This window comes from Carcharhinus amblyrhynchos, chromosome 12 (assembly GCF_965287045.1).
Source record: "Carcharhinus amblyrhynchos chromosome 12, sCarAmb.v2.hapA, whole genome shotgun sequence".
NCBI classification, from domain to species: Eukaryota; Metazoa; Chordata; class Chondrichthyes; order Carcharhiniformes; family Carcharhinidae; genus Carcharhinus; species Carcharhinus amblyrhynchos.
In genome coordinates, this window is record NC_137335.1 from 39,222,091 (window position 1) to 39,245,180 (window position 23,090).

Below are 23,090 nucleotides of genomic sequence, written 5' to 3' on the forward strand. Positions count from 1 at the left end.
AGTATCAGTGGCACATTGTTACAACATTGAGACTGCCACATTATTGAAAAAAATCCTGCCCAATGACTTCATTGGGGATTAAGACATTAGTAGTGGAGGTGAGGGTCTCACTTCATTTTTCAGCCCCTGATTTGGAAATCCACTTTGATTGTGCCTTGGGCCTGGAAGTTCAGAGTCATATAGTTTTTGAACTGTTAACTTTAAAGTTTTTTAATTCATTGAATCATCCTCCTTAAATTTAAAACATCAACCACAATCAAGTCAAATTCAATTATACCTCCACCACTGAAAGAACCCAGAAATACAGCTTGAGCAGCAGTGTGAAATTTCAACCATCCAACAATGTCATTCATACAATAACCAGGATTAACAAATGCAGGCCTTGTTTGATGCTGACAGAGCTTGTGGTCTCCTTATCTTCAGGTGACAAGGGACACTCACTATAGCAACAGATAAAATCCCTTGCCATCAGTTTTCTGCAATGATGCAATTGGATGTTGGTGTAGACACTAGTTCTTTGAGTGGTACCCAAAGGAAGTTCACTGAACTACTTTAGGTCACAATGCTGACCAAAGTGTTGAAAGGAATTTCCAATACATCTTACATTACCATAGGCTTAGGTTCAGGTTTTCACTACAAAGGAGAATCTCTCCATCGTGGTGAAAATAATGCAATTGCCAAAGAACTGAATCTTTGGAAAGATAAGACACCCCTTTGGGTCTAGTCACAGTACACCTTTAGGGGAAGTATGATGCTCTTTGACAGAGGTAAGATGCCACTTGATGGAAGTCAAGTTTAGTTGACATAAATGTGCGGAGAAGGTGCATACACTCATTACTGTGAAGCTCATTGGAACTGTCAATAGACCTGTCCATATCAAATGTCAAGAGAACCTGTCAAACGGATCTGGCAAATAAGCCTGTCAAAACTATCAAGGGAAACAGGCAAAAATACCTGTCAAAGGGTGTCAAGGCACTTAAAAGTTCCTGTCCTTTAAAATTATGAAAAAAAAATCTGGAGTGTCAAAAGAAAATTAACACTTGCTATTTCACTCTGATGACATAAGGCTGAGGATTCTCTTTACTTGACTGGCATTGCACTACTGATTTCATAACCATCCATTATCATAGTGAGGTGCCTGATATTTCACAGTTTGATTGACAGCTACAAGTGGTTACAGCCTCCTCGACGTGAAACAATAAATTACAATGTTGTTATTAGGGATTGTGCACTTGAATGAAGTGTTTCTTATGAAGCTTTATCTGGCTGAAGGAATATAAATGTAGTAAATTAGTTTTTATGAATGAGTGTTTAATATAGTTTAGTCTGCAAAGGGCACTTAGAACTTTGTTTAATCTCATTTCTGCATGATGTCTGCCCATGTCAGATACTAGGTGAGTTAGCAGGGTAGACTAAGGGCAAAGGGTAATGGTTAGGATGTGTATGGATTGGTATGAGTTGGCATAGGGGTTATAAAGGGCCATGAGGTGTATGGGTGGGAGACATAACTTGGCATAAGCACATGAGGCCACTCAGGGGTTGAGAAGAATAATTTGGCATGGGGCCATGAGATTTGGTGGGTAGCATGAAGTGGCATGGATGAGAAATTGGAAGTGTTGGGGAGGGGGTTGTGAGAGTTGATGGACAGGAGGGAAGCCCCGAGGCAGGCCTTTTGCCTACCTCCATACCCAGCATCCTCCTCAGTTCTGTTGGGGTCAATAGCCCTGACTTTTAATCTAGGCTACCTCCCCTTCACCATCTCTCCCTACATCCCACCCATCCCTTCCCTCCAGGTTTGCTTTTCCTGTCAGTATGCATGCTACCAAGAGCAAAAATGCTCCACAATTTCTTTCTCAATGCAGGTTCACCAAAACTAGTTATATAACATTGAGACTTACTTCTTTGATCAGAGTATTTCACATGTCGGCACAAATTTCCTCAGCATTTTATTTTAGGTGCCATTAACCTACCAGCATTTATTTTAAATGATGTGATGGTCATTTAAAAGTATTACAAGCCAGTATGTAATATGACATTGTTAAACATTTGTATGTACACTTTGACAGTCAAAAATTATACTTTTAAAGTATGATTGAAAAACGTGATACGTTAGACTGCAATATCTCTTCAATTTTCTGGCAGCATTGCTCAATCACTTTATCGACAAATTATAGAACGGCTTCTGATAATTAAAATAGTCTGTATTTCATGTTGGTAGGATTCTTGCTTTTTTACGTTGCTTCAAGTATAATATCTGAAACTAAGAGTCTACTGACCGTAACCAGAAGTAGGCCCCAGTGACCCCTGGGAAGGTTTTTTTCCCCAGTGAATTTGAATGGAGAGGAAACCCGAGACTCTAGACTTCTGGAGTCTCCCCTCTCCCCCTTCCTCTAACCTTAAAAAAAAAAGGCTTGGAGAGAGAGCAGTTAAGTGTTTTCCTTTTTTCACTTATTCCTCTAATCGAAGGGGGTGAGGAAAATCAGGCAAGATCTATCTTTCTTTTTATCTAGAGGGAATGGCAGTAAAGACAGTGCAATGTTCCTCCTGCAGGATGTTTGAGGAGAGGGATGCCATTAGTGTCCCTACTGATTTCACCTCTGGGAAGTGAACTCATCTCCAGTTCCTCAAAAACCACGTTAGGGAACTGGAGCTGGAACTGGATGAATTTCAGATCATTCGGGAGACAGAGGTGATTGTAGATAAGAGCTTCAGGGATTTGGAGTCTCCAAAAAATGAAAATAGATGGCGACAGTGAGAGGGACTGGGAGGAAGCAGTCAGTGCGGGGATCGCGTGTGGTTGTTCCCCTCAGCAACAAGTATTCTGTGTTGGATTCTGTTGAGGGGGATGACCTACCAGTGGTAAGCCAGCGTGACCGGACTTCCATCACTAAGTCTGTCCCTGTGCCTCAGAAGGGAAGGGAGGAGAGCATGAGAGCAATAGTAATTGGGGACATGATGGTTAGAGGGACAGATAGGAGGTTCTGCAATAGCAAAAGAGACTCACAGATGGTATGCTGCCTCCCGGTGCAAGAGTCCGTGATGTCTCGGACCGTGTTTTCAAGATTCTTAAGGGGGAGGAGGATCAGTCACAGGTCGTGGTGCACATTGGTACCAAAAATGTAGGTAGAATGAAGGATGGGGATTTAAAACAGGAATTTAGGGAGCTAGGCTGGAAGCTGAGAGCTAGAACGAAGCATGTTGTCATCTTTGGTTTGTTGCCAGTGCTATGTGCTAGTGAATTGAGGAACAGGGAGAGAGTACAGATTAACATGTGGCTGCAGGGATGGTATAGGAAAGAAGATTTCATTTACTTGGGTAATTGGAGCACATTCTGGGGAAGGTGGGACCTGTACAAACAGGACAGTTTGCACCTGAACCAGAAGGCACCAATATCCTGGGAGGGAAATCTACGTTGGCTCTTCGGGGGTGGGGGGAGGTTTAAACTAATTTGTCAGGGGGTTGGGATAATGAGATGTAGTCCAAAAGCTGTAGTCCAGTGTTGAGGATCGCGAGGTACTGAGGAAGGTACCAAGATCACAGCTGTGTACAGCCAGACAGGATGGTGGATTGAAGTGTATCTACTTCAATGCAAGGAGCATCAGGAATAAGGTAGGTGAACTTGGAGTGTGGATTGGTACTTGGGACTATGATATTGTGGCCATTACAGAGACATGGTTAGAACAGGGACAAGAATGGTTGTTGGCAGTTCCGGGGTATAGATGTTTCAGTAAGAGTACGGAAGGCGGTAAAAGAGGTGGAGGAGTAGCATTGTTAATCAAGGATAGTCTAATGGCTGCTGAAAGACATTGAGGGCAATCTGCCTACTGAGGTAATATGGGCTGAAGTTAGAAATAGGAAAGGATCGGTCATGTTGTTTGGAGTTTTCCATAGGGCCACAAATAGTAATAAAGATGTGGAGGAGGAAACGGCAAAGCAGATTATGGATAGGTGTGGAGGTCACAGGGTAGTTATCATGGGCGACTTGGTTCATGGACAACAAGGTTCAGTTGGGTCGCTTGAATATTACAAGGTAGCTAGGAATGAGTTAAAGAAAGGGCTTAGGAGAGCTAGGAGTGGGCATGAGAAGTCCTTGGCGGGTCAGATAAAAGAAAATCCCAAGGCTTTTTACTCTTATGTGAGAAATAAAAGAATGACCAGGGTGAGGTTAGGGCCTGTCAAGGATAGCAGTGGGAACTTGTGCATGGAGTCAGAAGAGATAGGTGAGGCGTTGAATGAATACTTTTCTTCAGTGTTCACTAAGGAGAAGGGCCATGTCTTTGAGGAGGAGTGTGTGATACAGGCTGATAGGATGGAGGAGGTAGATGTTCTGAGGGAAGACACATTAGCAATTTTGAAAAACCTGAGGGTGGATAAGTCCCCTGGGCCAAATGGGATGTATCCGAGGATACTTTGGGATTCAAGGGATGAGATTGCGGAGCCTTTAGCTTTGATCTTTGGGTCCTCACTGTCTACAGAGATTGTGCCAGAGGACTGGAGAGTGGCGAATGTTGTTCCTCTCTTCAAGAAAGGAAATAGGAACGACCCTGGTAATTATAGGCCAGTTAGTCTTACTTCGGTAAGCTAATGGAAAGGGTCCTGAGAAATAGGATTTATGACCATTTGGAAAGATTCAGTTTAATCTGGGATAGTCAGCACGGTTTTGTCAGGGGTAAGTCCTGCCTCACAAATTTGATTGAATTCTTTGAGGGAGTAACTAAGTGTGTGGACGACGGTAGAGCAGTTGATGTCATTTACATGGATTTTAGTAAGGCATTTGATAAGGTTCCCCGTGGTAGGCTCATGAAGAGAGAGCCATAGAATGCCTACAGTGCAGAAGGAGGCCATTCAGCCCATTGAGGCTGCACCAACTATCTGAAAGATCTTACCCACTCCCATGCGTAACCCCATGCATTTACACAAAAAAAAAAGAAGAAAAGGAGGTGTGGGATAGAAGGAAATTTGGCCAATTGGATAAGTAACTGGCTGTATCATAGAAGACAGAGGGTGGTGGGGGGAAAATTTCCAGACTGGAGGCCCATTACCAGCGGTGTATCACAGGTATCAGTGCTGGGTCCTCTGCTTTTTGTGATATTTATCAATGACTTGGAAGAGGGGGCTGAAGGGTGGGTTAGTAAATTTGCTGACGGCACCAAGATTGGTGGAGTAATGGATGAGGTGGAGGGCTCTTGCAGGCTGCAAAGAGACATTGATAGGATGCAGAGCTGGGCCGAAAAGTGGCAGATGGAGTTTAACCCTGATAAGTGTGAGGTAATTCATTTCGGTAGGACAAACTTGAATGCAGATTACAGGGTCAACGGCAGGGTTCGAAGGAATGTGGAGGAACAGAGAGATCTTGGGGTTCATATCCACAGAACTCTGAAGATTGCCACTCAAGTGGATAGAGCCATGAAGAAGGCTTATAGTGTGTTAGCATTTATTAACAGGGGGTTTGAGTTTAAAAGCCGTGGGGTTATGGTGCAACTATACTGGACGTTGGTGAGACCACATTTGGAATATTGTGTGCACTTCTGGTCACCTCATTATAAGAAGGATGTGGAAGTATTGGAGGGAGTGCAGAGGAGATTTACCAGGATGCTGCCTGGTTTGGAGGATAGATCTTATGAGGAAAGGTTGAGAGAGCTGGGGCTTCTCTCTTTGGAGCGGGGGAGGATGAGAGGCGACTTAATAGAGGTTTATAAGGTGGTGAGAGGGATTGATAGAGCGGACGTGCAGAGACTATTTCCTCCGGTGGATGTAGCTGTTACTAAGGGGCATAACTATAAGGTTCATGGTGGGAGATATAGGAGGGATGTCCAAGGTAGATTCTTCACTCAGAGAGTGGTTGGGGTGTGGAACGCACTGCCTGCTGTGATAGTGGAGTCAGACACTTTAGGAACTTTCAAGCAGTTATTAGATAGGCTCATGAAGCACTTCAGAATTATAGGGAGGGGATAGCTTGATCTTGGGATTGGACATAACCTGGCACAACACTGAGGGCCAAAGGGCCTGTACTGTGCTGTAATGTTCTATGTTTCTATGATGACCACAAAACCATTGTTGATTGTCAGAAAAACCCTAATGGTTCACTAAATGTCCTTTAGGGAAGGAAATATGCTGTCCTTACCGGTCTGGCCTACATGTGGCTCCAGGGCCACAGAAATGTGGTTGACTCTCAACTGCCCTCTGAAATGGCCTAGTAAGCCATTCAGTACAAGGGCAACTAGGCATGGGCAATAAAAGCTGGCCAGCCAGTGACACCCATGTCCCATGAATGAATTTTTAAAAAATGTTTGCAAACACTTTTGCCTTTGCTCTCTGGTTCAACAGTTCTTATCAACAGACTATATACCCCAGTTAAAGTTATTTGAGTAGTTCAGGATGTGATAGTACACAATATAACACGACAACAAGATCTGCAACTTATTTATGAGGTAAATACTATGAGAATCTAACAATTGCAAAGCTGACATATTCAAATGTTCTATGACCATGGCTAGCAGCTTCCACAGATTTGGAAAGTAAGGTTGAGATTCCTAAATCATTCCTCAGACATTGGTAGGGCCACACTTGAAATACTGTGTGCAATCCTGGTCACCCTATTATGAAAAGGATATTATTAAACTAGAACGATGCAGAAAACATTTACTAGGATGCTACCGGGACTTGATGGATTGCGTTATAAGGAGAGGCTGAAAAAACTGGGACTTTTTCTCTCGAGCATAGGAGGCTGGGGGTTGACCTTATAGAGGTCTATAAAATAATGAGGGACATAGACAAGGTAGATAATCAATATCTTTTCCCAAAGGTAGGGGAGTCTAAAACTAGAGGGCATAGGTTTAAGGTGAGAGGGGAGAGATACAAAAGTGTCCAGAGGGGCAATTTTTTCACACGGAGGGTGGTGAGTGTCTGGAACAAGCTGCCAGAGGTAGTAGTAGAGGCGGGTACAATTTTGTCTTTTAAAAAGCATTTAAATAGTTACATGGGTACGATGGGTATAAAGGGATATGGGCCAAATGCGGGCAATTGGGATTAGCTTAGGGGTTTTACAAAAACAGACGGCACGGGCAAGTTGGGCCAAAGGGCCTGTTTCCATGCTGAAAACCTCTATGACTCTAATCAGCCACATCAATACATCTTTTGTCCTTATACAATTGCTCTGTATGACCTTGTACCTTTCCCCTTTAGTTCATTAAATAAAGCAAGCATGCATAACTGTATTAACAGCGAGATGGGTGTACAATACCTCTTTGTAATCTTTGAAGCCCAGAAGTAGGTTTGCTGACTTGATGTCACCATGGATGTATTCATGTTCGTGAATAAACTCCAAAACATTAAGCTGTATAAATAAATAAAATGTGAATGAGAGCTTGCAAAATACAGGAAACTTTTATTTAAAAAAAAGTAGCATGAGAACGTAACGTTACTTTAAACAGCAGAACACTGAAATATAGTGGCTGGCATTCTCCCATGCCCCTGTCAGCAGGATCAATGATTGGCAAGCAGCTGCAAATTTGGTGGGAGGCCAAGAGATCAGTTTCATGTTGCATGGAATTATAGTGGGATCTTCCAGTGCTGCCCACCATGGTGGATCAGGAATCCCACTGGACGCTGGTGTGAAACTGATTTGCATCCCTTAATGAGATGCAGATAAAAGGCCCCTCACACCCAATTCCTTATAATGTCAGTGGGAAAATGCACCAATCTGAACACATCCGAACAAATGCGGCATGCAGAAATTGGGAATGACCTGAAGAAGGCCAAGGGCTGCCTCTGGAGTTCAGAATAGGAGACACCAACAATGCTGGAACCCCACAGCAGCGAGTGGGATGGGAGAGAGGGGGAGTATCTATCAGGCTGTCTCCAGCCTCAGAGTATTTCTGGAGATCCACCTTCTTTCTTCGATGGTGAGTCAGTGATGTAAGATCCTTTTCAATATGGGGGCGGGACACACACCATCAAGTCCTCCCTACCATAGAGGGCAGTGCAAAACCCATCTGGATGCATTTATAGTTACACTGGGGATGGAAGGTACGGCAAGGTTTCCAGTCACCCTCCACAGCAGATCACACTGCTTATCCCTACCTCCACTATGGGACTTAGTCCTGGATGGAAGAATTCCATCTATATTTATCATTCTTTCTCTAATCACAGATTGAAATCTGAATTGGAGACCATTTGCAAATCGTTGTCAATATAATCACAGACCTTAAGATGGTTTAACATTTAGCAGTTCAGCATGATGGTACTGTACTAGTCACATCCAAGACAAAACCAAAATAGTTACAATGTCTTCTGATAATATTGTGCCTTTAAGAACCGTATTTGTCATGTTTTTTGTGCAGGATCTGTCCTATGTACTCAGAGCCATTTTGATCTGGTCCTTAGCAGTGTAACATTTAAACGGGAATATTTCCGCACTTCCAAGCATTGGAAAAGTGCAATAAAACTTAGTGAATCATATTGATGTGTGGTTTCATGGATTTTGTTGGCCATCTGATGCTTCTCAAAGGCTATTCTTCGCATGCAAAAACCCATACACAGAGTGTTCACTGAGTGGATTAATGATGCCCAAACCTAGACCAGAATTTACCCAGCCTTTAGATAACTGTATCTCGAGCAGGTGTTTCAGAACTGTTTTCAGCAGATGTAAGCTATGTCAAAGATGCACCAGCATAACATGTACTCTGCAACCCTAGCTGACAGTAACTCAGCACAGGTAAATAGTATAAACATATTTCCTGATCTGTGTCACCCAGTAATTCACCACATCCTGCCTTTAACCTTCACTAGTATTACAATTTTTTGCAGAATTAACAAACATACAAAATTCTAAACGAGCTGTTTTTATTTTAACTTCCCCCTCACATAGAGGTTTTATGGATTTTAATTTCAAAAAAATTGCAATACTGTCACAATTACACTGTGACATAACAGATTTGCAGGATCTATTGCTTCCAAACACTTGCAACATCATTGTAGCTTACATGGAGAAATAATTAATAGCATTTCACATTATTGCTATGACCCTAAAATACAATTCAGTGACTGCAGGTTCAAAATGTCCATCCATGTTCCTTATAATTTACAACGTCCAAGATTTGCAGATATAGGCATTCCTCCCTTACCCTAAAGGCATGAGCAGTAATGCCATTAAAAGTAAAACATATAGTGCAGAACTGGAGTCACATACAGCTCTGACCAGCCAGGGATGCAAGATTCCCTTCCCTGAAGGCTCTTCATGAATCAGTTGAATTTTAGCAGCAATTTGGCAGTTTTCACTGTCATTTTCTGTTGCTAATATCCAGATTTATTGAGTTGAATTTCATAACTTTCCCAAAGTCAATTTATAAGCTCTTGATTATAGTCTAGTACCATGGCCATGAGACTACCATGCTCGCCTCAAAGCTTTTGACTTTTCAGCTGAGGCTATTGGAAGATGATGAGTACTGGAGCCCCCGGCTGATATTTTTCCCTCTTGATCCCAGGGTGATGAGGGCAACTCTCAGACCTGAACTGCTGCCTAGTCTGAATTAGAGAACTCAGCGAAGACAGAGGGATCAGACTCAATTTATACGTTTAGTACAATCCTGTGTAATGCATTTCCTTCTTAGGCCACGGATCATTTGAGAACAGTTTTAGTTTTGCAGCTGATTGGGGAATAAAGAATGGGCCGTGTAGGGGAAGGCGTACAATGGAACCCATCCACCATGTTATATTAGCAGCCATCCTTGCCCATCTGATTCGTGTGTCTCAATTACTCAGCTGCTCACCTTGAAGTAAGGTATTTTGTTCATTTATAGTAGCAGGAAAACCTAGAATTCAGTGTGATTCTTCCTTCCTATTGGTACAAGACAGCAAACAATTATCATTTGTATCCAACTGCTTACCAAGTGACTGCCTATTTTCATAACAGTTGTTTTACTCAGCTGGTTTCGACTTGCTTCCAGCACCTTTTGCAAATCCACACCGAGTCTGTCTAAAACCATGAATCTGTAGCTGTACGGGAGAAGATAAAAGGGTAAAAACCACATCATCATTTCAGAGAAAAGGGACTGACCTAGGACGGATTGACATTAGTAGAATTTTCTCACCTTTTCCCATTGTATTCAGCCAACCCTGATCCCCAGTAAGCAGGAATTCCCAAAAAACTCAACTGGTGGCTCTTCATCCACTTATTTACTGATACAGGAATATACAAACAAAAAAAATTATTACAATATCAGTGTTTCCTTTAGGTAAGCAGACGAAATATTAGCTTAGTCCTTTGCAGTTTCCTGTTTAATCCTGTTATCTAAAATGAAGCACTGTAATTATGTTCCAGTAATTATTTTCCTCATTCATATGCTACAGGATAAAGAAGATGATGATATGCAGACTTTAGCCCTGAACATACTGCAGCACTAATTTAAAAAAAATATATAATTACTATGTACAAAGGCATCACAGTGTACTTAAATTTCTACTCATTCATACAAGTACAGTCCCACAAATAAAATGTGCAATTAGCATACACTACATCCTGTGTACCTACTGTGCTCAGATTTCGCTGCTCTCTGATAAAATTTCAGCTCCGTGAACAAGGGTCCATTATCCTGGTGCTCCTGAAAACAAGAATTACCTTTTATAATTGAGCATTCATACAGAAAAGTAACAGAATTAGCATCAAATAAGCATATGGCTCTCTCTCTCTATTACATGAAGTAGTAACAAACATATCCATCCATGAGCTGGTTCTGCTTGTGGCCCAGTGAGCATTATATCAAGTTGTTCCGAGCTATACAAACTAGGAAGCTCCCAAAGTTCAAGCCAATGTGCCTATTGAGGTAGCTGCCCTGGCCCATCAACTGGCTTCAGTGTCCCTAGTTTAAAACCATCACACTTCCAAATTCAATCTAACCACTCCTGTTGAAAAGTACACTTATCAATCAAGACAGGATCTGATTTAGCTGTGATTGATGCAACAGTAGTCTGATAGCTTTTATTGTCTAGGTTCACATACAAACAAAAATAATTACTTGGATAAGATATTGGAGGAATACAATGACACTTGGAATGATCATTCATTGCATGGTCAGGTGACGGTGATTAATGAGAGTGGGCAGCTTGACCCAAGCCTACAAACACTGTCTGTGCTGCACCTGTAATATTGTCACTGGATAAGGGAGAGCAACTCAACTCCAGATTTTCTCTTCTTTTCTACTATTTGCCCTTCACTTGTTAGTATGCCAAACCATAACACTAAATTCCACAATTCTCTGCAAAATGGTGAAGTGCGGGGGCAAAAATTTCTCAAGGTGCATCACAGAGCACATGGCAAAACAGATGTTGACCCAAAGGATGATATTTTAGAAACAGTGATCAAAAACTTGGTCATAGGGTAGTACAGTGGTTAGCACTGCTGCCTCATAGTGCCAGGGACCTGGGCTCGATTCCGGCCTTTGGCAACCATTTGTGTAGAGTCTGCATATTCTCCTGAGCTTGCCGAGATTTCCCCGAGTGCTCCGGTTTCCTCCCTCATTCCAAAGATGTGCAGGTTAAGTGGATTGGCTGTGCTAAATTGTCCCTTAGTAGTCAAAGATGTGTAGGTTAGGGGGGTTAGCCATGGAAAATGCAACGGTTACCAAGATGGGGGGGGGGGGGGGGGGGGGTGGAGGCTTAGGTCAGTACAGACTTGATGGGCCAAATGGCCTCCTTCTGCACTGTAAGGATTCCATGCATTCAAAGAATTGGACTGTGATGGGTCTTGGAATACAGGGAGTAAATTTCAAAGTGTGAAGCTAATGAGACTGTAAGCATAGCTACAAATGGTATGGGGAAGGAAGGGGTTTAATCAAGAGGTTTAAGTCCAGAAATGGTGAAATCAAGGAGGGTTGTGGAGCCAGAAGTGCAAAGCCATGGAGAGATTTAAAGCCAAAGGTAAGAATTTTAAATTTAAGTGTTAGGGGACTTGATGCAATATTGGTCAGACAGGAAATAGGTAAATGACAAATTGGACAGCAGAGTTTTGGATAAGCTGAAGTTTAAAAAGCGTGGAGATAATGTTCCCTTTCCAATTTAGTTGTATGGGCCAGTTCTTTCATGCATGGTCTCTTTAAATTTCCTTTGCTTGGCTGTTCATTACTTATTGAAGGACAAAGCTTGCATGGTGCCTTTAGGGCTGCAGTGTGACCACATGCCTGTGCAGCTTGGTGGGAACTTTGGGTGGAAGTTAGCAAACTAGCCAAGAGAATCTTGGAGCAGCTGAATCTGGATGTGGCAAAGACACAAGAGTAGCTAGGACAGGGGTGAGTAATTTTACAGTGTGTAGGTACATGGACTTTGTGGATGCAGGAGATTGTGAGATTAGAATGTCAATTAATGTTCAAACAGAGTGACCAGATTGCCTCAGTCTGGGTCAGCCTGTGACAGCAGTCAAAGGAGGAGATTAAATCAGACTTAAAGTTTTTTTAGTGTCATAAGTAGGCTGGCAATGCTGCAATGAAGTTACAATGAATATCCCCTAGTCACCACACTCTGATACCTGTTCGGGTACACTGAGGGAGTATTCACTATGGCCAATGCACCTAACCAGCAAATCTTTTGGACTATGGGAGGATACTGGAATGCTTGGAGGAAACCAATGCAGACACGGAGAGAACACGCAGACTCACACAGACAGCGACCCAAGCCAAGAATCAAACCCTGGTCCCGCGCTGTGAGGAAATAGTGCTAACCACTGTGCCGCCCATGTAGAATATATGATGTGGAATGTGATGTGGAATCATATATGGTGTGGAATTTGTACCAGAGGCTGAAGGTGACGGCTTTGGTCTCTCCGTTATTAAATAGAAATTAATCTTTGCTCATCCCAAGTTGGATTCCAGACAAGCTGTCTGATAACATTGAAGCAGTGAAGAGTTGAGAGATTGGAAAGAGGTAGAATTGGGTTTCATCTGTGATAATTGTGGAATCAAGTTGCAAGACAGTAATAAGCCAGGTGCCTCAAACATTAGTGTTAGGGCCAACATAGTTTATATCTCTCACAAATGATTTGAAATCAAGCTAAGTTTACTGTTATCTAAAAAGGGATTCCAAATAAAAGAAAAATGCTGAGTAAATTCTAAAGGAAATTAAAAAGAATAGATATTTGTGTTAATAATAACTAAATGGTGTTTAACATGAAAAGCAAGAATCGGGGAATATTCAGCTAGACTATAAAACAAATTGGAGTTGAACACAAGGAGCAGCACATAAGAAGCTGAAAGTACTGATGGATAGTTCATGGAATTATAAGCACAGCCTAATTCAACAGTAAAGAGACAAATAAGGCCCTGTGGTATATATTAATGGGGATAGATCATAAATTACTGGGATAAAAGTGAGCCTAAATGAAACAGGGATCTGTCCCCCCACATCTGGAGTTCTGTATACAATTCCAGCCAATATACCAGTATGGGGATATAAAAACTTTTGAGAAGTGAAAATAAACTCATCAGGCATTTGAGCAATGAAAAGAGAGAAAAGAAACTGTGAATATATAATTTACTGGAACATCAGGAGAAGCATAACAACATAAGAAATAGGTGCAGGAGTAGGCCATCTAGCCCTTCGAGCCTGCCCCGCCATTCAATAAGATCATGGCTGATCTGAAGTGGATCAGTTCCACTTACCCGCCTGCTCTCCATATCCCTTAATTCCCTTATCGATCAGAATCACCTGACTTTACCCATCTCAGCTCACTTGCTGCTGAAACCCTCTAAAGGTTGCCTTTGCAATCTCTAGACTTGACTATTCCAATGCATCCCGTCTTCTAAATTCAACCCTCTGTAAACTTGAGGTTATTCAAAACTCCACTGTCCATGTCTTGTACCAAATACCTATCACCCCTGTACTCACTGACCCTGACCCCATTAACTCCTGGTCAAACACCATCTTCATGTTAAGATTCTCATCCTTGTTTTGAAGTCCTGCATGACCTTGCCCCACTTAATATCAGCAATCTCATCCAGCCCCACAACTCTCCGAAATATCTGCGCTCTTCTAATTCTGGTCTCTTGAGCACCCCTGATTTTAACCACTGCACTGTTAGTGACAGAACCTTAGCTGCCTCGATCCTAAGCTCTGGGATACCCTGCAATGCTTGGGATAGTCTCCTATACACCTCAACCTCTCTTTCCACTTTTAAGACATTACTTCAAACCGACTTCTTTGACCAGGTTTTTGGTCCTCTAACCTTATACCTCCATAAATGATTCCTTATCATATCATACTCCTATAAAGCATGCGGGACATCGTATTACAAAAAAGGCACTACATAAATCAAAGCTTTGCTATTGATTACAATTTCAACTGAATTGTAAGGTAAAGATTTCTGAAAGTACTTACTACTTTAATGACATGCATTGCATCATCCCCAACATCTTTCTCTGTCGCACGAGATGCTAGAAATAATTTAGAAAGCATCAAGGTAAAACAGAGTCAGAATCAAACTAAGTAGTAATTATTGGTATATGATATCATCACTGAACTGCCAATTGAAGGTTAACAGTGAACTAACAACCCACTGTCAGTTTTTTCATGCTTGGTCCAGAAGTCAAATTTGCCCAATTCACCTTTGTAGAATGATAGAAATCATAAAAACCCGACAGTGCAGAAGGACGACATTGAACCTGCACTGATAACAATCCCACTTACGCCCGATCCCCATAGCCCACATATTCATCCACTAATCTCTCTAACCTATGCATCACAGGACAGCAAGGGTCAATTGAACATGGCTAATGCACCTAATCCGCACATCTTTGGAGGAAACCAGAGCACCTGGAGGAAACCTACGCAGATACAGGGAGAATGTGCAAACTCCACACAGACAGTGACCCGAGCTAGGAATCGAACCCAGGTACCTGGAGCTATGAGGCAGAAGGGCTAACCACTGTGCCACCGCGCCACCCTATTTTTTAATGATGCTTTGTGAAGCATTACAATGACATGCTGCAAGAAATGTTCCACTCTAGTGTGCTCGCTCCACAGAAAGTGGGCAATGTTAGCAGACTAGGGAGTTCCCTCAAAAATATATTATGAAGATGCAATCAAACAATGTCGGGAAATTCCAAAACGAGTCCCTGGTCAGTGCTGAGTTAGTTAATCTCAGTCAAGATGCTTGTGGTAAAGTAACAACTGACCTCATCACCATTTAACAGGGCAAAAAAAGCATGGGATATGATTTTCCCGCCCCGCTGGTTGAGTACTACAATTGGATGGGAAATTTTAGGGGAGAAAAAAATCCAAATCACCCTGGCATCTGGTCGTGATCTTCCTGGGCTATTTTCTGTGACACGATCGTACTCATCGCATTATTTAAATCTCTTTAGCAAGTTCCAGACGCTTTTATCATTTAGATTTCTGACGTTGCAGTGGAGGTTCTCGCTGGTGAGGGTCACAGCTAGTCCCCACTGATGGGGACCTGATGTGGTGGCCGTGCTGGTGGGGCTGGAGGCCATTGAGGAGCCCCTGATGGTTGGGGGTGGGCAGGTAATGCCCCTTGCTAGCTCAACAGTTCCCAGGATCTAAAAGGGCAGGGCGTCAAAGGAAGGTGGAGTCGCGGTGAAGATGAGAACAGGGGGAGAGAAGGGGGGAAATTTGCATCAGGGGGTGGGGGTTAGTGGTTGGACTGGTGATCGGGGGGTGGGGGCAATCAGGAGGAGCTTTTGGGAATGGTAGGTGGGGGAGGGGGTAATTGACAGATATCCTATACACTTTGTGGACTCGTACATAGTTTATGGGAGATCGGGGCACCTGCCTAGAAGTTTGCAGCCAGCGAGGTGTCTCCTCCATCCCATCACCAGCGTGAAACTCCCTCATGCCATAAAACATGACTTGGGGTAACTCACTGAAAAAAAAGGAGTGAAACTCTCTGGTTTTCAGACTTTTGTGACACTTAGAATTTTTTTGAGACAATTATGCCCATGTTCTTCAATCCCAAATGCTAAAAGGCATGCTTGAAAACAATGAGAAAGGAATCCATCTACAATCAGATCAGAACTTGTAACTAATCTAGTTATTACTGTATATCTCAGTCATTAAATGTAGTGTTGATAGTGGTAATTGTAAAAATAAAACTGGAACCACGTCACGCATTTCAATTACGTCCGAATATGAACCATAACAAGAACAGAATCAAAGTAGGTTATTTAATCCAATGAGTCTGCTCTATCTTAGTAGAGCCCATTGGTTATCTTACTTCTCTCCTTTTCTCTACACCCTTTACTATCCTTATTTCTCAAGTAAAAACAGACAGCCCTCAAAGACTTGAGTTATGGGCCAACACAGTGACGTAGTGGTTAGCATTGGTGAACTGTTATGTTCCACAATGTTTTCTTAAAAATTACATTTGATATTAATTTATTGCTATATTACTTTTTTTATAATTAATTGAGTACAAAATTCTGGATTATTTTGGTGAAAAGAAACAATCCCCAATTTATTAACATTGCTCTTACGGAAAAATAAGTTTCCAATGTTTAACATTTTAAGTTAAGATGCATTTTTCAGGGAACAATAGTATCTTAAGTCCGAGGACTGCCTGTACATTTCTTCCTTTTTAAAACTTTGATGATATTGCAGTTAGTTCAATTAAGATGTCAATGGAACCATATTCAAGGTCTGCCTGTCCCTCCTACAATAGGGAGGCAACCCTAAACTAAACACAGTGGGACAGAGTTTCCTATATGGGTGCAGGCAGCAATCCAGGCCCAAATGGCACTGAAACCTCTTCTGGTTTTCTGAAATAAACTTCTGGTTTTAAGTTCCTGTTCAAAATAATTTGCAGTTCCAAATGCAAATCCTCCAATAACCCAGTGCAATAAAGCAGAGTTTTAGAATGGAATTGTTCATTTTTCTCTTTGCATTAAAAAAATGTATGAGTGGTAACCTGATGCAATTTTATTAATTCAGCTAAAAATTATCACAAAAAAAACAGCTTTTTTAATGCGTCTTGTCCTACACGAGTAAACAGATTTTAAATAACAGATGTTAATGAGTTGGAAAATGAATTTTAAAAAGACTACAGACCATTTCATTTGCGTGTACTAGCCAATTTCTTAGTAGAATAAACATTCTCTAAAATTTAAAAACTTTTGAAAAGGTGCCTAAGAGGCACTATGCCTCTGCATCAGAGTTTCATTTGAAGAGCCTCCTCAAAGCACAATCAATGCTAACTAACTGTGGTTATTAATCCAATTCAAGATTGTGTATTCAGGACCAGCTTTCAGCAGAATGTCTCTTAAACCAGCGCAAGAATTTGCTGTTCATGTAACAGGCACCTGAAATTCCTCAATCTTTGGCCATTCCCAGCTGACTCAAAATAACCATGCAATACCGAACATTATCAGAGACAAAAGCTACATTCACCAGCCATAGCGGAAGAATGACCACACAGGAGGAAGATGCAACAATTAATTTATAATGTATTTCTTACAGCTGATTGAGACTTTATTGAATTCTTTGCCTCTTGGAATCAGCAACGATTTAGAGCTATTTTGGTCACAACTAATGGGGTTCTTCAGTGAGAAAGTGACAGCATAGTTGTCCAAAACATTATGATGATTTAATTTCACTCGGTGACTATTAAATAACATGGCTCTTTAACTCCAATGAATTTCACTCTAGTCATAAAAACATATATGGATAATATTTCAGTTATTGATTATGAATGAATAAATTTTCCTCTCCATTTTTTGGTCTGATGCATGACATCGTATATTATTCTGAACTGAATTTATTCACTTACATTTAAACTTGTGGGCAGTTTCTAATTGCTAAAGTGATGGCATTGGTCATATGGATTGTATAGATGAAGTAATAAACTAATATTCAAATTAATAAAGGATGTGCCTCACACACAGCTATAGACTAGTAATGACAACATGAGAGAGAAAAAATGTGCCTTGCACTGTACAGAATGTCACTTGCTTTCATCTTAACATATGAAGGTACAAAATTGGAGATGTAGGCCATTCGGCCTCTCGAGGGCAACCCCTAATTTTAAAACAGTGTCCCCTAACTCTGGACTCCTCTTACTTCTATTGCTTTCAATAAGAGAACAAAATGCAAATACTCTTGCAACTTACATAAATAAAACCAAAAATACAGATTCACTGAAATATTAGGATGGATGGAGTTTTTTAAAAATGATGACCTGCCATTGAGAATTCCAAATCTCCTGACACGTGGTTCTAACACCCTCAATTTGCTTTTTGGTGCAAATCAACAATTAGTTAATGGATATACTAATAATGAGCTTTAGATAAAAGACCTTTAAAAGCCTTGGCTTTGTCAACAAATAAATCATTATGCAACAGTTCATTGTTTCCTTACCCAAATGTATCAGCCCAAATCCACCTTTACCAATAATTTTCCCAAGTTTCCACTGCTTCTTCTCAGAATCCGTCAGGATCAAGCCCTCAGGGAGAGGATTAGGAAGCTTACGTCTGGTGTTGCCTTTGGGTGGCATCATACCTATCAAAAAGCAAGATGAGTTTTACTTCTCTATATGAAAGCTTAAAATGCACACCAGTCTGCATTCCTTCCATTTAACTTTTCCAACATAAAGTCAATTGATCACGATCGGCTGATAGTAGTGGTGATCGCAGACACATAATGATTCAAATTCGGAGATGGTAACGAGAGCAAAACTGTTGATGTTTGTTGTCCTTTCTTCTCCAAAACCGATAGCAACTTTGGAAGTCTGCACATGCTTAAAACATGCGGAAATCCTGGTGCTGTCAGTGATTCTAATTCTGCCAAAGGATGCACTGTGGAGGCTCCAACCTGTGTAATCCCTCAACAACCAGTAAATTGACAAACTTTCACGTTTATGTGGTTGAGCTCATTGTAAAAGATCTAGTTCAATGCGATGTAACTGGGATTTTGTAAAAGTGCGTTAACTTCATAATTACAACTAAATATTTTCACTGATTTTATATTTGTGGAAAATTTCTCTAATATATGAATCACATTTTTATAAAAAATAGTCACTTTTTAAACTTTTGTTTACTTTCTATCTTAATCCAATCATAATCATATCTTTCATGACCTGAAATTTACATTTCAAGTAAAAGGGACCCAATGCTTTTAATTTCCTACTTTGCAGTGAGAGAATATTTCAGTGTGATTGGCTGGTGATCTTATTTGCCAACATCACTGCTGCTGGCTGCCTGGAGATCCCCTTGACTTGAAGCCAGATATAAACTGCTCTCAGCAAAGAGGAAGTCAGCAAACAGATATCACTAAATCTCTGTAGGTAGCTATCATTGAGATCAGAGACAAGCACTATTACTTTTCCATTCATCGGCCATTTTAGCCCGATCTTAAAGCACCGATTTCGACTGGTGAGTTTCTGATCAGAGTGTACATTGACCAAATAAATCCTTATTGTAAACCTATGTACGGCATTCTGAAATTTAGCAATAGGTCACATTCTTATGTTAAGTTGAATCAAACGATTGCTAATGGTCATTCTGATAAGCTTGTTGCTTTTACATATATCTAGGAAAATAATGTTTCACAGAAAAAACCCCAGTTTAATTCCTGGCCTGTTTCTGTGTTGTAAGTCTCTATGACTTGGAGATAACTGTGGGCCAAGGACTTATTTTTGGGCCGAGCACATGTGATTAGGCAGCACAGTGGTTAGCACTGCTGCCTCACAACACCAAGGACCTGTGTTCAATTCTGGTCCTTGAAGAAATGCACAGCCTGGGTCGGGATATGGACAGTGCAATTGGCTTCAACACAAAATCCCTACAGTGCAGAAGGAGGCCATCTGGCCCATCATGTCTGCACTGACCAAAATCCCACCCAGGCCCCATTACCCTGACACTAGGGTAAATTTAGCATGGCTAGTCAACCTCATTCGCACATCTTTGGATTGTAGGAGGAAACCGAAGCACCCAGAGGAAACCCATGCAAACAGGGGAAGAATGTGCAAGCTCCACACAGATAGTGACCCGAGGCCAGAGTTGAACACAGGTCCTTGGCGCTGTGAGGCAGCAGTGCTAACCACTGTGCTGTCCAATCACATGTGCTCTGCCCAAAAATAAGTCCTTGGACCCCACAGTCTCCAAGTCATAGAGATATACAACACAGAAACAGGCCCAACTCATTTGCAGGTTTCCCAAACTGAAATAGTCCTATTTGCCCGCATTTAGTCCATATCCTTCTAAAACTTTCCTATCCATGTACCTGTCCAAATGCATTTCAAATGTTGTAACTGTACTCTCCTCTACCACATCCTCTGGCAGCTCATTCCATATACTCACCACCCTCTCTGTGAAAAAGCTGCCCCTTAGGTCCCTTTTAAATCTTTCCCCTCTCACCTTCAATCCATGTGCCCTAGTTTTGGATTCCCCTATCCTGGGGAAAAGATCTTGGCCATTCATCTTATCTATGCCCCTCATGATTTTATAAAATTTTACAAGTTTACCCTTCATCCTCACTTGCTCTAGGGAAAAAGTCCCAGTCTATCCAGTTTCCGTCGTAATTCAAACTTTCCGGTTCCGGTAACATCTTTGCAAACCTTTATTGCACCCTTTCAAGTTTAGCAACATCCTTCCTGTAGCAGACTAGTCAGAATTGTATGCAGCACTCCAAATGTGGCCTTACCAACGTCTGGTACAGTTGTAACATAACATCCCAACTGCTGTATTCAATGCTCTGACCTATGAAGGCAAGTGTGCCAGTTTTCTCATTTTCCAATAATTTCTTTCAGTTTTCAAAACATCCAACATTGATACCCTCTTTCTCATTCTCCTTTTCCTTGAAATCTTCCTTCCATAATATTTCGAGCTCTCCTTAAGATGTACCCTGCTAGTCTCCTTGCAATTTCCTAATTACATTCAGAAATGTCTCTCCTCATTCACATTCCACAGCACTACATCATTTGTTAATTTTATTGTCCGCTAACTTTTCCTATTCACCACCAAAGCTACATTTCAAAGTGATTCAGCAAGTCAGTCTCTTCTCTCCATAACAGGAGAGTGACTTAATTTCCAGCGCAACAGGTCCATTGCGGACGCCATTTCCCTGGTCTTGCACTCAACCCTGGAACACCTAGATAACAAGGACCTGGACGTGAGAATCCTATTTATTGACTACAGCTCAGCCTTCAACACTATTATTCCCACAAAACTCATCTCCAAACTCTGTGGCCTGGGCCTCGGCATCTCCCTCTGCAATTGGATCCTGAACTTCTTAACTCACAGACCACAATCAATAAGGATAGGCAACAACACCCACTCCACGACCGTCCTCAACACCGGTGCCCTGCAAGGCTGTGTTCTCAGCCCCTTACTAAACTTCTTATACACCTATGACTGCAGGGCCAAATTCCCCTCCAATTCGATTTTCAATTTTGCTGACAACACCGCTGTAGTGGGTCGGATCTCAAACAACGATGAGACAGAATACGGGAATGAGATAGAGAATCTGGTGAACTGGTGTGGTGACAATAATCTGTCCCTCAATGTCAACAAAACAAAGGAGATTGTCAGCAACTTCAGGAAGTGTAAAGGAGAACATGCCCCTGTCTACATCAATGGGGGCAAAATAGAAAGGTTCGAGAGCTTCAAGTTTCTGGTGTCCAAATCATCAACAACCTGTCCTGGTCCCCCCACGCCAACACTATAGTTAAGAAAGCCCACCAATGCCTCTACTTTCTCAGACAACTGAGGAAATTTGGCATGTCAGCTGCGACTCATCAATTTTTACAGATGTACCATAGAAAGCATTCTTTCTGGTTGTATCACAGCTTGGTATGGCTCCTGCTGTGCCCAAGACCGTAAGGAACTACAAAAATGAATGTAGCCCAATCCATCACGCGAACCAGCCTCCCATCTAATGACTCTGTCTACACTTCCCACTGCATCGGCAAAGCAGCCAGCATAATTAGGACCCCATGCATCTGGACCTTCTCTCTTCCACCTTCTTCCTTCAGGAAAAAGGTGCAGAAGTCTGAGGTCACGTACCAACCAACTCAAGAACAGCTTCTTTCCTGCTGCTGTCAGACGTTTGACTGGACTTATCTTGCGTTAAGTTGATCTTTCTCCACACCCTAGCTGTGACTATAACGCTACATTCTCCACTCTCTTTTTTCTTCTCTATGAATGGTATGTTTTGTCTGTATGGTACGCAAGAAACAATACTTTTCACTGTACGTTAATACATGTGACAACAATACATCAAATCAAATCAAGGTCCGAGTGTCACAGAGATAAGAGCATCAAAATGCATATCATCCAAATCAAGCACATTTTGCAAGACACTTTATTCAGCTGTCTGGTTAGAAATTGTCCCTTTTTACTAAATAAAGCTTTCTCATTGCTATTCTTGTTCTAATTTCTTTGCTGCACCTGCCAACTACAGATATGCTTCCTATTTATTTGAATTCTTGCACTTGTTCTCGTTCTTTCCCTCTTATGAATAAATGAACATTTCTTGGTGGTTTTGAGGTACGCATCACTTCGGCTTTTGCACAAAATGTGGCTTTAAGATTGGGCAGGACTCATTTTCTAGCTATTCTTCTGCAGGAAGAAACATCTCAAAAAGTCTGCAGGCTCTGTCCACAGCAATTTAAATTCATTACCGTAAAAGTTTACAGGACAGAGGGTAAGGGTGACTTACCTTATCATCTCTAAACACGCACTGCAGTGGATTTTCCCCACCCCTCCTTTTCATACTTGCACACCTTAATATCTTAAGCTTCTATTGGCTCTGTTCCACTCATAGATCAATTATACTGGCTGATTGGACCAACACTACATTTCCAACATCTTGCAAGATTTTGTAATGAAAAATTATAAAAACAAAAAATGCTGGAAACACTCAGCAAGTCAGGTAGCATGTGTGCAGTGTAACTAGAACAATACTTCTCCATGTATTGCTGAGCTGCCACATCCCCAATAGGAAGGTCCATGATATCCTGTTATACCTGACAGGCAAGCAGCAGGCCACCCCACAGCATCAAGGACCCCACTGGCCAATCAGAGGCCAGAGCTTTGCAGAGTGGTAGCACCATTGGGAGTGAATTGCTGCTGCTGTAGGGCACCCACCCGAGGCCC

The 23,090-nt window shown here is 41.7% G+C and overlaps 1 protein-coding gene across 3 annotated transcripts in view; it reads right to left on the reverse strand.

Moving 5' to 3' along the window:
- LOC145350924 (serine/threonine-protein kinase VRK1-like) overlaps positions 1–23,090 on the reverse strand; it is a 103,018-nt gene that overhangs the window by 76,249 nt on the left and 3,679 nt on the right. For all 3 annotated transcript variants that reach the window (XM_080200396.1, XM_080200397.1, XM_080200395.1), the window contains exons 2-7: positions 18,355–18,495; positions 14,365–14,420; positions 10,532–10,601; positions 10,092–10,179; positions 9,888–9,996; positions 7,244–7,336 (exon numbers count right to left, since the gene is read on the reverse strand). In XM_080200396.1, the coding sequence (XP_080056522.1) occupies positions 7,244–7,336; positions 9,888–9,996; positions 10,092–10,179; positions 10,532–10,601; positions 14,365–14,420; positions 18,355–18,493 (555 nt within the window). In that variant the 5' untranslated portion in view covers positions 18,494–18,495. The remainder of the gene's footprint in view (positions 1–7,243; positions 7,337–9,887; positions 9,997–10,091; positions 10,180–10,531; positions 10,602–14,364; positions 14,421–18,354; positions 18,496–23,090) is intronic.